Source organism: Oncorhynchus keta, chromosome 2, assembly GCF_023373465.1.
Source record: "Oncorhynchus keta strain PuntledgeMale-10-30-2019 chromosome 2, Oket_V2, whole genome shotgun sequence".
Lineage (NCBI taxonomy): Eukaryota > Metazoa > Chordata > Actinopteri > Salmoniformes > Salmonidae > Oncorhynchus > Oncorhynchus keta.
The window spans coordinates 70915182-70932841 of NC_068422.1; the positions used below are offsets into that span (position 1 = coordinate 70915182).

Sequence of the window (17660 nt, forward strand, 5' to 3'; positions counted from 1 at the left end):
TGACGGTTTGCATGAAGTGTGACACAATCAGTTTTACTTTATTTTGAATGGCAAACAATGTATACCAAAGAATTCAGTTCACTGTTGCGCATTGGCAAAAGATCCATTTAGACTCATATCTTTGCATGATATTTTCTCATTTTATATGGTTCCAAAAGCTTTATCTCCATTTAGGTTTTGATTACTACTTAATAAATGGGTGTCTATTAGACCACAAACCAAGATGAAAGTTGTACACCGTTAGTGCTTTTAAACTTGCATTGTTATTTGTCATTGAAGCAAAAAATACATTTCTCTACATTCTTTTTAACGTTTTCCTCACTGGAGGAGAAATATATATTATTGTTATTTCTATGGGGTTTCGTATACCCCAGTTTTGAGAAAGTACCAACTGAATTAATTTTTTTCCTAGATGCCTAAAATGTATTAATCTTTGATACGAATGTGAATACCCCTTTAAACTGTTGTAGATGAGCATTAGTCTGAAAAGCTGTGTTAAAATGTCAAGTTCATATTGTATATGGAATATTTGAGTTGTTTTTGCTTTTTATTTACATGTGTAATCCTCTGCATTGTTATAATGCCCAGTGACCGCAATCCAGCTCTCTGATAACAACTAAAAACTGGAATAGACAAGTTATTATTGAGCAGTAACAGTATTGTTAATCTTTTCAATTGTGATAAAGAGTAACCATAGGGTTCTCATTCTTATATATGTTTTCAGAATCAGAATGTTTGAGAGGGTTCTGCATTCTCGTATTGGTTTGAATGTCCGATAAGTGATATATCGTCTTCTACCTCAGGTTCCTCTTCCAGCTTTTGATAGAGATGTGATGGATGCTATAGTCAGAGGGGGTCAGTGTTATGCAAGAGATGAAAGAACGAGTGATGCAGATCCAGTCCTGTGTCTCTTTAATTTCAAGAGTTGTTCTCTTTTTTTTTCTTTTTTTACATGAATATAAAGGGATAAAGTGGAGGACTTGGTGTGAATCATAATTCTCTGGTGCTCCGAGTCCTCTTTCCTTCTGCAGTCACGTTTTTCTGTAAAGGCTGTGCTGATGGCTTTAGCTGCAATGGTGGAGCCCTGTGGGTCATTTACAGTTAAACTCAGGGGAACCCACAGCTGCTTCACAGTTGTAGTGAGAGTAGCTTTGGGACACAACATTGGGAGTCTGTGTAACCAATACACAGACTCGCATTGGTGTGTTTCAAAGTTATAGTAAGAGCAGGCACAGGCCTTGAAATTGAATGTACCTTTTGTCATTATTTTGTGTTAATGTTTTGTTTTCCTTTTTTCTGTTTGCTCTTTGATCACACACCAACAGCTTTTCTTCAAGACATTCAGGCAAGCCTTGGTCCTTACTACAACTTTCTTCATGATGAAAATGTTTGCCTACTTGTCCAATTAAAGTTACAAATAAGTTAAACAAATTATTCTCAGAATGACTTGATTCTGAGTTTAAATAAAAATAAACAATGTGAACTTTCTTGCACGTATTGGTATGTCTGTCCTCATTGTTACTCTAATACAGTTTAATAGTTTTATAATGATACTCTAATATTTTTTTGTATCGGTAGTTTTTATAATAACCTTCTTTGTAACTCACACATTTGCCATAGTTGATCACACAATGCATATTGCCATGAATTTTTGTTTGCTATTAATTCTTGAGGGTGAACTTGATGGTCTCCATTGTATCAGCGTGTGGGGCATGGAAGGGACACATGAGGCTTACCTGGAGGGTCCATGTATGTTTTGTGATTTTCATTATTGTAGCCAATACAGTAAGTTAAAATAAGCCTTTTTATTGATATGGTTTATAGCTCATCAACATCCTTTCCTGCTGACTGAAAGGCAGACGGGTGCTATTCTCTTCAATTGTGAACACGGCTTTTGCTACGACAATTGGCCTACATCTATAAATGTATACAGGTGTAGGATCTTAATTTGATCAGCCTGTTGTTGCAGGAAATGTCCCGCACAGCAGAAAATGCAAACTTGCAATGTATTCAAGGTTTAAAAAAGGCTTCTAAAGTTTGTAATTTCTACATTAAAATGTCAGACTTGATTTTTCCTAACAAAAAGGCATCAACCCTTACAACACTGTCAGTTAATTATAATCCACACAATAATTTACATTGTGAGAAAATAAGTTGATGTTCTGTTTTTCACTCTCCATTTTCACTCGGAAATCAAAATAACAAAACGTACACAGACCCTGGAGGGCACTTGTAAGGTCATGTCCTTTGGTCCATTTTGTGACAATGGTTGTCTTCCTCACCGGACATTTGGGACATTTGGGGCCAAAGATTGAAGGCTTCCTCTTGTAGTCAGTTAAAGGCCCCTCTGGCATTATCTTCAGTTATATTCAGTTATTACAGTCCATCCAATCATTGGTCTTCCCTTATCTGAAAAAGCAGCAATTAATTACTGTTAATGGATGAGAAAGGTCAATACATGGATTGTTTAACCCCATGTGTATGACAGTAGAGCCTCTGTTTGGAGAGATCTGTAACCCACCAAAACAAATGGTGTCCGTAGATGGCTGTGAAAAAGAAACAAAAAAATCTATAGTGTAGCCTAAACAACAACTTTATTATTTTAATTTAGTATAACATTTTGCTTTCTGTAAATACTGTAGCCTATTCCTACAGTAAAAACAACGTTTGAAGTGTGTAGAGAAGTTAGGCCTATTAGGCTGCAATTCATCATGACTAAGGAGATAACACTTAAGAAAATGAATAGCGCAAAACTCATCCAAAGAGAGTGGTAAGTATGTCATAAACTTAAAATAAACAGTTATTAGACATACCGATATTGCCACTAAATATCCAGACTGGACGTAGTAGCTTCCGCCCCAGTCGAATCATTACATCAGCGGTTCATCACAATACACCGACACTTCTGACGGAGCGGCAGTGCAGACACATTCAACATGCCAATGTGGAGGGGTCTCTGTGCTGTCACACAAAGGTTCCGTTTGTCAAAATCTAACATTAACCGTGCTTTACAAGTTCCAGTCATGTGCCACGTGGAGAAATATGTGACAATGATACAATGTTAGCAATAATTTCCCAGCGTGACACAGGATATCATGAAGTTGAATTTGTCTGCTCCTCCCAAACTTTGCAAGCGATTGCAGCTTTCCTCGTCACACAGATAGTTGTGATTGCTCCTGGGGGTAGAGAGCGGTCGGGTACTGTTACCTTTTCAGCACAATTATGCACGTTTAAGTCATGTAAGAAGCTCTGTAATGTCAAAAGAACAGGATAAAGATACCTTCTCGCTCAAAAGAACCCGAGGTAATGCGCGTTTTCGATATTTTTCCCTTCCTGCGCGTGGTATGTTGCTGTCTGTGGGCGCACGACACGCTGCACACAAGTCTCGACCATAATTACGACGTTGAAGGAGCTTATCGGCCTACCTCAAGGCCTTTGAAGTATTGAATGAAACTCCAAATAAATAGACAATGCTGGCATTTTCAGTTGAAAAAAAAATATCGTAAACTATCCAAATCTAATTTACCTTGCTGACGTGGAAAGTTCAACAAAACTTTCACTATCGGAATGTGTTCGCAAATTTGGAACTGCCACGAAGTTTTTTTTAATGTAGCCAGCTGAGGTTTTCTTATTGCCGTGAACGATATATGAAGTGCATTTAGTTAACCGACTGTCTGTTTTACCTCTGTGGGACAAATTATGTTGCATAAACTGTAGGCACTATTTATTTATAACAACAAGATATAGGCTACAGAAATTGAAAACATTGATGATCATTCATCACATGCGCCAGTAGTCTACTGTAGGCTACCATACAAGCCTACTCATGCAAGCCTACTGTTTTGCAATTTTTTAAATAGTTGTATAACTATTACACAAACTAGCCCACCAAAGGAGAAGATTTGGGTGGTTTTAATAGCATTGAAAAACTGTTACATATTTACAGAGCTGTGTGTATAGGCTAATAGATAAGAGCCCAGTATGACCCCCCAGACACAGTAGATAACAGATACCAGGCCAGTATGACCCCCCCCACACACTTTAATGTACCTTTAATGTAGCCTTTAGGAGGATGTTGGTTATCGACTGTGTATGAAGACTGGGAGGCTGTCAGGAACGCTATAGACCAGGGTTAGGCCCCAAATGGCATCATATTGCCTATTTAGTACACTACTTTAAAGGGGTGAGTTACAGAGTTCTACTGTATTGATCTATTGTGGTAATATACCCTGGAGAGGAGGAGAGGCTACTGCTGAATACTGGTAATTTCGTTCTGGTTACCAAGTATACTGACTATACCATACTTAGGTTACATGAGTTTACAGCTTGCCGCATATCATAGGGGCAACTTGGACAACGTGATAGGGGCAGCAAGCTGCCAAACATTTTAGATTCTTAATGGAGAAGATTGGACCATTGAAATTTGGTTAAACTACATGAAAACAGTGTGCAGCCAGCCTTTCTTGTAATTTAATCCTGACACTGCTTGCACATGGACTTCACAAAGGTGTAGGCAATAAGCCATTCATGAGAAAATTAAACAAGTTCTGTGTTGTTCGACATATTGGCATGCCACAAGTAAGTTTTCTATACAATGTCTGACAGAGTGAAAAGTGTGCCTTGTAGTTTAATGGGAAACCTGCATTTTATATGGCTGTATAATATTTTGTGTGGTTTTCCTTCTCAGGTGGAGATGGTGGGCTTGATGATCTAGGAGGGCCGGGTGCTCTGCTGGATAGCCCAGACAAGAAAAAGTGCAAGTTGAACGCACAGGTAAAATACAATAGTCAATAGTCTAACTTTCTGAGATTCCTTTTCTTTGTATAGGTCAAAACTCTTTTGGTTTCCAATATTAACCAAACTCATTCAGTCAAACAATGTTATTTCAAGACAAAACTAATATGCTGCTCAATTATTCATCAAACTTTTGAGAAGTTTTCTGAATGGCTGTTGATAGTCAAGTGTTTGATGCTGCTTACATAGTTCTGTAACAACTACCTTTATCATTGCCTTTTCATGTGTGTCCCCAGGCTCCTTTCTTCGCTCCCCTATCCGAGTATGCTCCATCACCAAACCGAAGTGCCGACCACCTAGTGGCTGCCAATCCTTTTGATGACAAGTACAACGCACCATCTTTCAAGCCTCTGTCCTCTGGGAACCCATATTTTGGCAACCCGCACTACCCTGGCTGCAGTGGCTATGGCCCGCCCGAGATGGACCACCTCATGCCCAATAGGATGCCCTCTTCTTACAGGGGTCCCTACCAGATACGAAACCAGCTCCACCCTTTTGCCCAGAATCAAATGGGCATGGGGTTCAATCGACCCCCCGGCTTTAACTATGGTTACCATGAAAATCCCAATTATGGTAACCATCCACCATTAAACAACAACAACAGTATCATGACACTTCCACCCAATCAATCTTTCAGACCAGGTCCCCGTGGCAACTTAAATCAGGTGCATCTGCATAATGTGACCCAAAGCACTTCTCCTGACATGGGCCCGAGCTTTAGATCAGCAGTCATCCCAATTGGGAATCCACCTCCCCGACCCGGCATGGACTCTAGTCCCGGTTTTATTCGGCAGCAACAAAACAACAGCTTTGCCCAGTCCAATACACCCACACCTAAACAGGACATGAGTGAGGTGGTGTCAAGCAAAAGTACATCCCAGAATACATCTCCATGGAAACGAAGCCATGGCTCAGAGGAGATCATGGGTCAGAAAAACTCTGTCGACCTGAAATCAAAGAATAGAGGCGCCCTGGTCTGTCAGGGTGCAAGTCAGCCTAACACCACAGAGAAAATCAACGGCATCATCCATCCCAATAATGATTCTCTGAAGAAGTCCCCACAGTCAGGCAGCCACATGGAGGCAGCCCCCCTGGAGCGGAGTAGAAGCAATGGAGGTGGTGGTGTGGTCATCAATAAGACACTGATGCATCCCAACAGGCCTAGCCACTCCTCCACAGAGCCTGTGTTTCCATGTGGAATATGCCTGAATGAAGTGAATGATGACCAGGAAGCTATCCTGTGTGAGGCCTCATGTCAAAAATGGTTCCACAGGGTTTGTACTGGAATGACTGAGACAGCTTATAACCTGTTGACAGCAGAGGTGTCGGCAGTGTGGGGCTGTGACATCTGCATGGAGGAGAAAGGGGCACAGCTCCATAGAACAAAGGAGATAACAGGGCAGCCAGCAGGGCAGCAGCCAACAGTTAACAGCGAGTGATATGGTCATGAATATGGGCCATCAGTAACATTATACTATACTGGTTATACTTCCTTTGCTATACTTCCTTTGTTGGTGATTTTTCCTTACGTTTTTATGTAGGGTTTACGAAGGGTTACATTTTTACCATTTTGTTGTTTTATTTGAGATTTGGTATAATTTGGATAGCAGTGTCTGTCCCCTGCTTAGACCGATGCAAGAGCTAGACTGAAGTTCTCTTTAATGTCATATGTATTCCCTATTTTTGGGCAGGTACCATTGGCCATGTTGACCACAATAATGTCATTCTCTTAACAAGGTCCTTACTGTTTCGCTCTACTTTCCTGGCCTATGGTTTATATAAGTTATTATAACATCAGTATGAGTAAGCTATCCGGAAAGGTTAACTGATTGACGGATGCAAGCGTATTCAACGTTTTAATCATATATTTTTTTCAACTGCTGTTATTGTTTGACAGATTTTGAACAGTATGATTGTTTCCCAAAACGTTGATAGTCACAGCTGGAGTGGTGTTCCAAAGCCATACATACACCTGTACTGTATGCTATACAACCAGAATTGGATCTGATACATTTTGTATAAATGATTCGATACATGTGGGTCGTTCCACCAATTCGATACCTTTTGAGGTGTATAACTTGGTGAGAAGAAAAAAAACAGTTTAAAAGTAACAGGGTTGAAGATGTCATCTTAAATCAGACATAAATCCCCTCGTGACAGTGGAAATGGAAGTTGTGTGTGCAACAGGGAGGGGCAATTGAATTCAAGCTTAAGAAAAAAGTATAAATGTTCCCCCCAAAAATTAGCCTGTTTAATCTATCTATGGGTAACAGGGTTAACGTGTTATGCTCATGTTATGCTCCCACAGAACACCAGAAAATGGCCAAAAAGAGTAGAACCAGCTCACCTGATTTTACAATAGGATTTGACTATTAGATGTTCAATGTTTCTTTTCCTTTTTTTTAAAGGAATCGTTTCACAATATTAAAACAAAAGTTCAGTTCACATAACAGGGTTGACCTTAAAATGAATGCCAGGTTGTTGTGTTTTTACCTTAAAATTATTCACCAATCACATTAAATAATCATCATAAAATGACTTTGTCAAAGCAAATAAAATAACTAGGGCTTTACAATGATGGTTTAAACTTGGATAAATCTTAGGGTTTTGTGGGTTAAATTCTTCCTGGAAGTCAGAGTGCACGGAGGAATATGTCAAAATGCAGAATTTTGGCACTTTAGCAAGTCTTAATTCATATAACAAAATCTGATTTGTTGAATTATCCATGTGGTCTATATTAAAGGGCACACCTTTGAATATAACAGGCTTTTAAAATTCAATATTGATGCACAATTTCTACGTAAAATACCAAAGGGACGCAAAAGGCACTCATTTTGTGGAACGAGCCATGTATGTTTTTTAAACTGTTGATATTGAATGTATTTAGAGCCTAAAATGAAGTTACTTTGTAAAACAGTATACAGATTAATCTCATTTAAATTAACCTATTATATAAAAGACATGTACAATGCTCAAAATGTTTTTAGTATGTGTGCACTTTGCTTTAATTGTATTATTTTTGCGCAAACATGATGCATTTAAATCAACATTTCTTTATATTTTGTTTTCATTTTGGAAAGGTCAAATAATATGATAATTAGTACTAAGAGACATGCTTACTGCATAAAGGGAAAATAACCTTGGTTCAAAATAAACTTTGTCAAAATATAGTTTCAAGCATGGTTTCCATTTTTGCAAATAGGGAAGGCAGTTTTAGAAGTAGCTTAAAGTAAACTAAATACACTGCTCAAAAAAATAAAGGGAACACCTAAACAACACAATGTAACTCCAAGTCAATCACACTTCTATGAAATCAAACTGTCCACTTCGGAAGCAACACTGATTGACAATACAGTGCCGTGCGAAAGTATTCGGCCCCCTTGAACTTTGCGACCTTTTGCCACATTTCAGGCTTCAAACAAAGATATAAAACTGTATTTTTTTGTGAAGAATCAACAACAAGTGGGACACAATCATGAAGTGGAACGACATTTATTGGATATTTCAAACTTTTTTAACAAATCAAAAACTGAAAAATTGGGCGTGCAAAATTATTCAGCCCCCTTAAGTTAATACTTTGTAGCGCCACCTTTTGCTGTGATTACAGCTGTAAGTCGCTTGGGGTATGTCAGTTTTACACATCGAGACACTCACATTTTTTCCATTTGTGAACAGCAGTTTTCAGTTCTTTCCACAGATTCTCAATTGGATTCAGGTCTGGACTTTGACTTGGCCATTCTAACACCTGGATATGTTTATTTTTTAACCATTCCATTGTAGATTTTGCTTTATGTTTTGGATCATTGTCTTGTTGGAAGACAAATCTCCGTCCCAGTCTCAGGTCTTTTGCAGACTCCATCAGGTTTTTTTCCAGAATGGTCCTGTATTTGGCTCCATCCATCTTCCCATCAATTTTAACCATCTTCCCTGTCCCTGCTGAAGAAAAGCAGGCCCAAACCATGATGCTGCCACCACCATGTTTGACAGTGGGGATGGTGTGTTCAGGGTGATGAGCTGTGTTGCTTTTACGCCAAACATAATGTTTTTCATTGTTGCCAAAAAGTTCAATTTTGGTTTCATCTGACCAGAGCACCTTCTTCCACATGTTTGGTGTGTCTCCCAGGTGGCATGTGGCAAACTTTAAACGACACTTTTTATGGATATCTTTAAGAAATGGCTTTCTTCTTGCCACTCTTCCATAAAGGCCAGATTTGTGCAATATACGACTGATTGTTGTCCTATGGACAGAGTCTCCCACCTCAGCTGTAGATCTCTGCAGTGATCATGGGCCTCTTGGCTGCATCTCTGATCAGTCTTCTCCTTGTCTGAGCTGAAAGTTTAGAGGGACGGCCAGGTCTTGGTAGATTTGCAGTGGTCTGATACTCCTTCCATTTCAATATTATCACTTGCACAGTGCTCCTTGGGATGTTTAAAGCTTGGGAAATATTTTTGTATCCAAATCCGGCTTTAAACTTCTTCACAACAGTATCTCGGACCTGCCTGGTGTGTTCCTTGTTCTTCATGATGCTCTCTGCGCTTTTAACGGAGCTCTGAGACGATCACAGTGCAGGTGCATTTATATGGAGACTTGATTACACACAGGTGGATTGTATTTATAATCATTAGTCATTTAGGTCAACATTGGATCATTCAGAGATCCTCACTGAACTTCTAGAGAGAGTTTGCTGCACTGAAAGTAAAGGGGCTGAATAATTTTGCACGGACAATTTTTCAGTTTTTGATTTGTTAAAAAAAATTGAAATATCCAATAAATGTCGTTCCACGTCATGATTGTGTCCCACTTGTTGTTGATTCTTCACAAAAAATACAGTTTTATATCTTTATGTTTGAAGCCTGAAATGTGGCAAAAGGTCGCAATGTTCAAGGGGGCCGAATACTTTCGCAAGGCACTGTAAATGTCACATGCTGTTGTGCAAATGGAATAGACAACAGGTGGAAGTTATAGGCAATTAGCAAGACACCCCAAATTAAAGCAGTGGTTCTGCAGGTGGTGACTACGTACCACAGTTCCTATGCTTCCTGGCTGATGTTTTGGTCACTTTTGAATGCTGGCGGTGCTTTCACTCTAGTGGTTGCATGAGTTTGTTTTAAGGACATTACATCAAAGTTGGATCAGCCTGTAGTGTGGTTTTCCACTTTCATTTTGAGTGAGACTCCAAATCCAGACCTCCATGGGTTGATCAATTTGATTTCCATTGATAATTTTTGTGTGATTTTGTTGTCAGCACATTCAACTGTGTAAAGAAAAAAGTAGTTAATAAAAATATTTCATTCATTCAGATCTAGGATGTGTTATTTTAGTGTTCCCTTTATTTTTTTGAGCAGTGTATATTTTCAAATTGTTTGCAGCTTACAGAGGGTAGGCAATTAAGGTCACAGTTATGAAAAACTTAGGACACTAAAGAGGACTTTCTACTGACTCTGAAAAACACCAAAAGAAAGATGCCCAGGGTCCCTGCTCATTTGTGTGAACGTGCCTTAGGCATGCTGCAAAGAGGCATGAGGACTGCAGATTTGGCCAGGGCAATAAATTGCAATGTCCGTACTGTGACAGCACTACAGGGAGACAGGACGGACAGCTGATCGTCCTCGCAGTGGCAGACCACGTATAACAACACCTGCTCAGGATCGGTAAATCTGAACATCACACCTGCGGGACAGGTACAGGATGGCAACAACAACTGCCAAGTTACACCAGGAACGCACAATCCCTCCATCATTACTCAGACTGTCCGTAATAGCCCGAGAGAGTCTGGACTGAGAGCTTATAGGCCTGTTGTAAGGCAGGTCCTCATCAGCCATCACCGGCAACAACGTCGCCTATGGGCACAGTCCCACCGTCGCTGGACAAGACAGGACGGTTTTGTCTCACCAGGGGTGATGGTCAGATTCGCGTTTATCGTCGAAGGAATGAGTGTTACACCAAGGCCTGTACTCTGGAGAGGGATCGATTTGGAGGTGGAAGGTCCGTCATGGTCTCGGGTGGTGTGTCACAGTATCATCGGACTGAGCTTGTTGTCATTGCAGGCAATCTCAACACTGTGTGTTACAGGGGAGACATCCTCCTTCCTCATGTGGTACCCTTTCTGCAGGCTCATCCTGACATGACCCTCCAGCATGACAATGCCACCAGCCATACTGCCTGTTCTGTGCGTGATTTCCTGCAAGACAGGAATGTCAGTGTTCTGCCATGGCCAGTGAAGAGCCCAGATCTCAATCCCATTGAGCACATCTGTGACCTGTTGGATGGGAGAGTGAGGGCTAGGGCCATTCCCCCCAGAAATGTCCTGGAACTTGCAGGTGCCTTGGTGGAAGAGTGGGGTAACATCTCACAGCAAGAACTGGCAAATCTGGTGCAGTCCATGATGAGATGCACTGCAGTACTTAAAGCAGCTGGTGGCCACAACAGATACTGACTGTTACTTTTGATTTTGACCCCCCCTCCCTTTGTTCAGGGACACATTATTCCATTTCTGTTAGTCACATGTATGTGGAACTTGTTCAGTTTATGTCTCACAAATATTTACACATGTTAAGTTTATTGAAAATAAACACAGTTGACAGTGAGGGGATGTTTGAGTTTATAATAAATATATCACGCCTACTTTCTATGGGAGTACATTGCTCAAGTTAGGCTTCGGCCCATCTGACATAAATGTTGGTAGTTGATATTGTTCAGAGATTAGTTTTCATATGGTCAGTCATTTAAAAACAAAAATCTAAATCTTCTATAAACCAAATCAAAACTACTGATCAAAACTACTCAACTTTTTAAACTACTCAATGTGGCATTGTGAATGTGCTCAATTTTGTATAATGTAATTGTATCAATGTTTGCTTACTTTTTGATCTGCTACGAACAAGCAGTTAATATTTACTGTTGATTCAGTGCTAACATCAGGATCAACAGCCTTACAATTGTTTTAATACATCATCACTTTTAGATATTTTGCTTAAACAAGTGAAAACTGCATTTGTATGTTGTTGACTGTTAATTTATTAGCCGTTTGTGACAAGGCTGAATATTGTGTGATCAAAATATTGATAATGTTTATAGGAATAATATATTATTACCCCATTCCTAATTAATTGAGAATGGTTAAATGGTCATGTACCAAAATGTTATTTCATAAGTACATTCCTTACAGAATAACAACTCCACTTACATATCTCGTTGTTTGCAAAGTGCAGTTAGCTTGATTTTCAAGCTCATTTTTTCACACAAGATGCCTTATTTTCTTGACATTTTCAAATGTTGTTTATTAGTATGTAATGTATGAATAACCTGTATGTTCATTGTACATGCACATTAAGTATTTGTATTTTCCCACATCGATTGGCCACAAAAAAGGATATCATTTTCAAATGAGCACCTGATTATATTACCTTTAGGATATTGAATGTACCGGTACATGATCTCAAATGTTAATTTCACTCATAGTTACAACAATTTGATTGTGGTTTTATGAAAATTGTGCAGAGGTATAAAAAAAATGGCAAACATGGCTCAATTGCGAGGTCTGGTAATAGATTAGATATGAGCCTCTGTAACATGAACAATATGGTTTAATTTCTTCAATGACCTAAAGCTTAATTTGTTAATTTGTTTTGTATTTTGTTCTTTATAATGAATGTATGCACTAATATTACAAATGCCACAAACTATTTTTCTAAATTAACAAAGATTTTATTGAAAAACTTATTTTAATAAATACAACTTTGAAATCGTGTCTTCGCTTTCATGTGTGAAAATGTTGGGCTGTTGGGATTTACACCTTCAAAACAGACCTTAAAAATAGCCCATTAGAGCACTAGGAACACGACATCAGAACATTTAGAACTGTCAGATATTCTTTGCTTCAACCCTTCAAGTTCAGCTGGGCTCTAGGATCTGAAAGCAGGTTGGCCTGGCAGTGGCCCTTTAACAGGAGATAAACTTTGAAACAGGAAGTACACCAATCGTTCGCGGAAACAACTTTACTTCTTCCTTGGCAACTGCCAAAGTTGTAGCTACCACCACACACTCATAGCAATTTAGCAAATCAAAGTTAACTATAAATTTGTTTGAAATGCCTTTGATTGTCAAAGATTACACATGGACACAGACAGAAACGATTGTTTACATAAATATACCATTAAAAGGAGTAAAGGTTGGGAAAGTAGATATCTTTTCCACAGACGAATATGTGAAGGTAAAAGTTTTTTGGAAACACCCTAAAGCTAGCTAGCTGAAGTTAACTAGTACCTACCTAAATGTTAACAACAGTAGTAGATGGGCAATTGCTTTGGTAATCAGTTTGCTTTGGTGTGCCTCCTTCATTTGAGGTACATTTCCCCACCATTCTTATTTGATTTGCCTCCTTCATTTAGGTACATTTCCCCCCGTTTTTATTTGAAGCCTTCCTGTCTGAGCCGATAGATGATGACAAAAGCACAGCAAAAATTGGAAATGGAGTTGCAGTTTTCACATTGCAGAAAAAGGAGGAGAGACTGTGGGAGCACCTTGTGATTAATAACAGTAAGTCATTAGCTGACAGCAATATAGATATTAGTCTAATTAGCTATGTAAGCGATAATCGACGAGGGGCTATGTATTTGAAAATAATAAATGACATGGAAGACGCGCTAGCAGAGTGAAATAAACCTTCCATGGAGTTGCATTATTTTCCAGTTAACGCATTGAGAGCCCCGAGTTGATATCCCTTTTATACCATGGCTATACTTTTGCTGGAAATGTGTTCAACATCCACTGAAGTAGCTAGCAAGTTTACTAGATAGGCTAGCTACAGTAGTTGCCTTGGTAACTAAACAAACAGACTTGCTAGTTTAGCTAACCAAACCATAAGTCCTAGCATGCTATTATTGAAATCGAATTCAGCAATGCCAATAATGTTTTCAATTCTACTTTTACTCTCAAAAGCAGCTCAAAACATAGAACTTGTAAGAATGAACTGAAACCATTGAATTCTACCCTGCTGATATACCGTGTGCCTTATAGGGAAATAATGCACGCTCTAGAATGCCCTTAAAGCCAAACAGAAACAACTATTCAACAACGCCATGGACATGGGTATAAAGTAGCTGCAATACATTATGCAAAGTAGTCACAGTATTTTACAACTTAATTGTATGTATTATATTTGATCCTGATTGGTATTATTACGGAAAAAGAAGATATAAGGCTCTTGTTAGTGTGTGTGTGTTTATCTGTTTTAGATGACAAAGACAAATCGAGAGAGATCAGGGAAAGAGCACTCTTGAAAGCCCAGGCAAAGCTTGCTGCTGAGTCGAAAGCCAAAGCCACGAAAACACAAGAAGAAAGAAAATATGCACTGGAGACCATGATGAAGGTGATACACTTGTAAAATATATTCTCTGAAATTTGTGCTAAGAATACATCTTAATTTTCAGTTATTTAATATTTTTAGCTTGAAGAAGAGGGGAGAGCCAAGATCCAGAAAATGAAGGATGATGAATGTGAGAAAGCAACAGCACAGTTGGAGGCATGGAAACTGAAGCAGAGGCAAATAGCAGAGGAGGAGACCCAACTAAAGCTACAAAGTCAGAGAATCAAGGTTGACAAACAAAGCAAATCGGAAAAAATACATGTACCCAGAACATCAGACCAATGCAAGGTCAAGCATGGTAAATAAAACTCTGGTACAATCGAATTGTACACTCTGCAATCATAAGTTTGTTGATTGGTTGAGTATTCTGTAATGAATATCATCTGCTTGTTTCTTACATAGATCAGAAAAACAGTGTTCAATCAATCAGCAAGAAAAAACAGGTGGATTTGCCAGCTCCAAGATCCACAGGCAACATTCAAATCAAGTTCACACCACGAGTGTTTCCCACGGCTCTACGAGAATCAAGAGTACCGGAGGAGGAAGAGGTGTAAACACATTTTTCCCTTTCCACTTTCAAGTATTAACCAGTTTTTTTCATCAGTGAATCTTTGGAACTGTGGTTTATTAAAGAGCAATTCCGCAACTTTTTGACCTCATATCCATTATCTGCAGCACCATACCAGTGTCTACATACTGTATGTTAAAACAGCACGTTTCTATGATCTGTGGTTAAAAAGATAAGCACTGTCCTAAATGCTTCTCTGTGACATCACAGGGTAGGATTAAAACCTGCATCGAGTTTCTTGCCAGAGGGAAGGTATATTCTTTCTCCCCACGTCACTGGGAATCGCAGTGTTTGAAAATCACTGTTTTTAAAATGTTTTCACTTTTGATTATGACGTTGGGTAGAAAATTTTAACTTAAACGCACCATTTTCACATATGTAAATGCTGGTATTTTGCCGGAGACAATGAAAGGTGGTGGAATTTCCCTTTAAGTATGGGTATTGATTGCTTTGTCTTTACTTTAAGCTATGGGCACGGGATGCGTTTGTCCATTCTCATGTGGTTTCATAAAAATAAAAAATAAACATTTTATCAAGCCAACCCAATCATATGAATGTGTTCTTTTGGAACAGTGGCTTCAGAAACAGGCCGAGGCCAGAAGGGCAATAAATGTAAACCTGGCAGAGCTGAAGGACCTGACAGAAGAAGAGAGGAACCCTGACTGGTTAAAGGAGAAAGGAGAGTAAGTAGGCTAATCTTGTCAAAATCAGTGATCATAAGAACAATGAAGCATAGCGTTAATATTAAATGTCTTCCCTACATGTTTTTCAGCAAATTGTTTGCAACAAGTAACTACTTGGCTGCGATCAATGCTTACAGCCTTGCCATAAAGCTTAATAGAAAGATTCCTGCCATGTATTCCAACCGTGCTGCTTGTCACTTGAAACTAAGGAATCTTCATAAAGCTATTGAGGATTCCTCTTGGGTCAGTATTCATCTTCCTTGTGTAAATGTTTCCTTTTACTCAACAGCATTGGTAAAAGAGATTGTTGTATAGAACATGACATTATGTTTCTTCATACACACCATCTTTCATTGCAGGCACTTGATCTGTTGACGCCACCTGTGTCTGGCAATGCAGGTGCCAGAACAAGAGCTCATGTAAGACGAGGCACAGCTTTTTGTGAACTGGAGCTCTATACTGAAGGTCTGTGCAACATCAACTAGGGCATTTCTCAAGCTTTATGGCTCCCCTTTTGCACGTTCTATTTTAGTTTTAGACCTCATTGTTATTCATACTTGGACAAGTGAAACGCAAAAAAAGAGAATACTTTGCACAATACACTGCATCTCAGTGCTAGAGGTGTCACTACAGACACCCTGGTTCGAATCCAGGCTGTATCACAACCGGCCAGGATTGGGAGTCCCATAGGGCAGCGCACAATTGGCCCAGCGTTGTCCGGGTTTGGCCGGTGTAGGCTGTAATTGTAAATAAAATTTGTTCTTAACTGACTTGCCTAGTTAAATAAATGAAAAACAATGTAAAGATTATGTACTGTAGCCCCAGAGATGGGTGTTTTGTACTTTACCCTCTAACACTGACCTCTGCTGGCTAAAAAGTCAATTATTTAGTTTGTTCTGCCCCGAATGACAAGCCGTCTGGCCTTGTGACTGAAATAATGCAGCTGTGGATATCCTAGGTTAGGAAGTAGGGATAGCTGGTTTAGCAGCCTATGCCTACCATGGCCGGTGCAGTCAGCTAAACTTTTTTACTCTCTTGGTAATATTTTCATAGGTCTTCAAGATTACCAGGCTGCTTTGACGATTGATCCTCAAAATGAAACTCTACAAGCTGACACACACAAAATCAGACAAATCATCCAAGGGAGTGCACCCTGTCCTGAATGATATATTTTTTAATACATTCATATATTTTTTTGCAATGAGGAACATTACAATGAATGCTGATAGCCCACCTGTTCAGTGTAGCCTAATGTGTTTATAGTGATACAATAAAAAAGTCAAACATTGTAACTTGCTTTACGTAACCAGCAATTATTGTAACCCGCTATTAGTGTGTTTCTGTATGTCACAAATAACATAAGTGCAAGTAAAACTATGCTTTACTTTGTGTGTAAGTAGAATGATACAACATGCATATTGTAGAACTTAAATGTACAGCAAAAATGCATTTTCAGGACACCAATCATTGTCAATGGAGTGAAGGTCCACCAGGTAGTTTAATCAACACCAAGACAATGTTATACCATGTCAATCAAATCAGATAGTGTTTTGCAAATTAGGGCAGTCATATACCCTGCTTCGATCAAGACTTGTATTGAAGGAGTTGTCACGTAACATTCCACAGTTCCCAAGGTCTTCTGTGAATCTTTGTGAAAGTGGGTGGTAGGTACAGGGTGATGATTCAAATGTTGGAGATCTAATTCCATAGTCACTTGAGGTGGTCTTGTAGAAGGGGCTTTGAGGCTTTGCCCATGGCACAGGAGAATTGTTTTTAACCACTGGTGTCATCATACATGAGAAAACAGGATTCCCAGGGTTTGCACACAGGGCTCTGCTTTGTTCCTGCTGTTGAGGAGCCGACATTGTTGCCAAGGCCTACCAGTCTACCTAGAATGACAGGTGATAACAAAAAAATATATCAAATAGTTCAGGGTTTCCCAAACTCGATTTTCGCAAAATATGAAAGATGGATACTGACAAGATACTGGTCTCTCCGCCCTAACAATGGGAGTCGTTGTCCAAAAAGCAGCACGCCTATCCTTTTTTTTGATTGGCTGATACATCTCATTATTTTAATACTTTAAAAAAAAAAGTCAAATGAGGGTTGTTGACGTCAATCGACTGTATTCAATTGAGAGATGTTATGCCAATGTAGCAAATAAGCCATACATTTTTTGTTGTTGACAAAACTCTACACTCATTATACAAAATATCCTTGCCTAGTGGGCGACAGACTTTCAGCCGA

General features: G+C 39.2%; 2 protein-coding genes and 1 long non-coding RNA gene across 3 annotated transcripts; 2 read left to right on the forward strand and 1 right to left on the reverse strand.

Moving 5' to 3' along the window:
- Positions 1 to 1785: 1785 nt before the first annotated feature.
- Positions 1786 to 3932, reverse strand: LOC118359716 (uncharacterized). The gene is made up of 3 exons (XR_004820740.2): positions 3281 to 3932; positions 2814 to 3176; positions 1786 to 2409 (listed from the first exon to the last, which is right to left on the reverse strand). It is a non-coding gene; the product is annotated as an uncharacterized LOC118359716 (long non-coding RNA).
- Positions 3156 to 10090, forward strand: LOC118359693 (pygopus homolog 1-like). The gene is made up of 3 exons (XM_035738316.2): positions 3156 to 3303; positions 4688 to 4773; positions 5031 to 10090. Exons 1-3 carry the CDS (start codon positions 3255 to 3257, stop codon positions 6231 to 6233), a joined length of 1338 nt encoding a protein of 445 aa, XP_035594209.1. The 5' UTR covers positions 3156 to 3254; the 3' UTR covers positions 6234 to 10090.
- Positions 10091 to 12782: 2692 nt separating this feature from the next.
- dnaaf4 (dynein axonemal assembly factor 4) lies at positions 12783 to 16709 on the forward strand. The gene is made up of 9 exons (XM_035738328.2): positions 12783 to 13007; positions 13186 to 13333; positions 14032 to 14165; positions 14244 to 14460; positions 14565 to 14710; positions 15304 to 15413; positions 15503 to 15656; positions 15773 to 15878; positions 16467 to 16709. The coding sequence occupies exons 1-9, from the start codon at positions 12885 to 12887 to the stop codon at positions 16577 to 16579; spliced, it is 1251 nt and encodes a 416-aa protein (XP_035594221.1). The 5' UTR covers positions 12783 to 12884; the 3' UTR covers positions 16580 to 16709.
- The last annotated feature ends 951 nt before the right edge of the window (positions 16710 to 17660 follow it).

Excerpts from the sequence above, each read along its gene's own strand:
- LOC118359693 (XM_035738316.2), top strand. The coding sequence starts at position 3,255 with ATGTCAAAAGAACAGGATAAAGATACCTTCTCGCTCAAAAGAACCCGA. Across the intron at positions 3,304-4,687 it reads CTCGCTCAAAAGAACCCGAG|GTGGAGATGGTGGGCTTGAT; the intron begins GTAATGCGCGTT and ends TTTCCTTCTCAG. Across the intron at positions 4,774-5,030 it reads AGTGCAAGTTGAACGCACAG|GCTCCTTTCTTCGCTCCCCT; the intron begins GTAAAATACAAT and ends GTGTGTCCCCAG.
- dnaaf4 (XM_035738328.2), top strand. The coding sequence starts at position 12,885 with ATGCCTTTGATTGTCAAAGATTACACATGGACACAGACAGAAACGATT. Across the intron at positions 14,461-14,564 it reads CCAATGCAAGGTCAAGCATG|ATCAGAAAAACAGTGTTCAA; the intron begins GTAAATAAAACT and ends TTTCTTACATAG. Across the intron at positions 15,414-15,502 it reads TGGTTAAAGGAGAAAGGAGA|CAAATTGTTTGCAACAAGTA; the intron begins GTAAGTAGGCTA and ends CATGTTTTTCAG.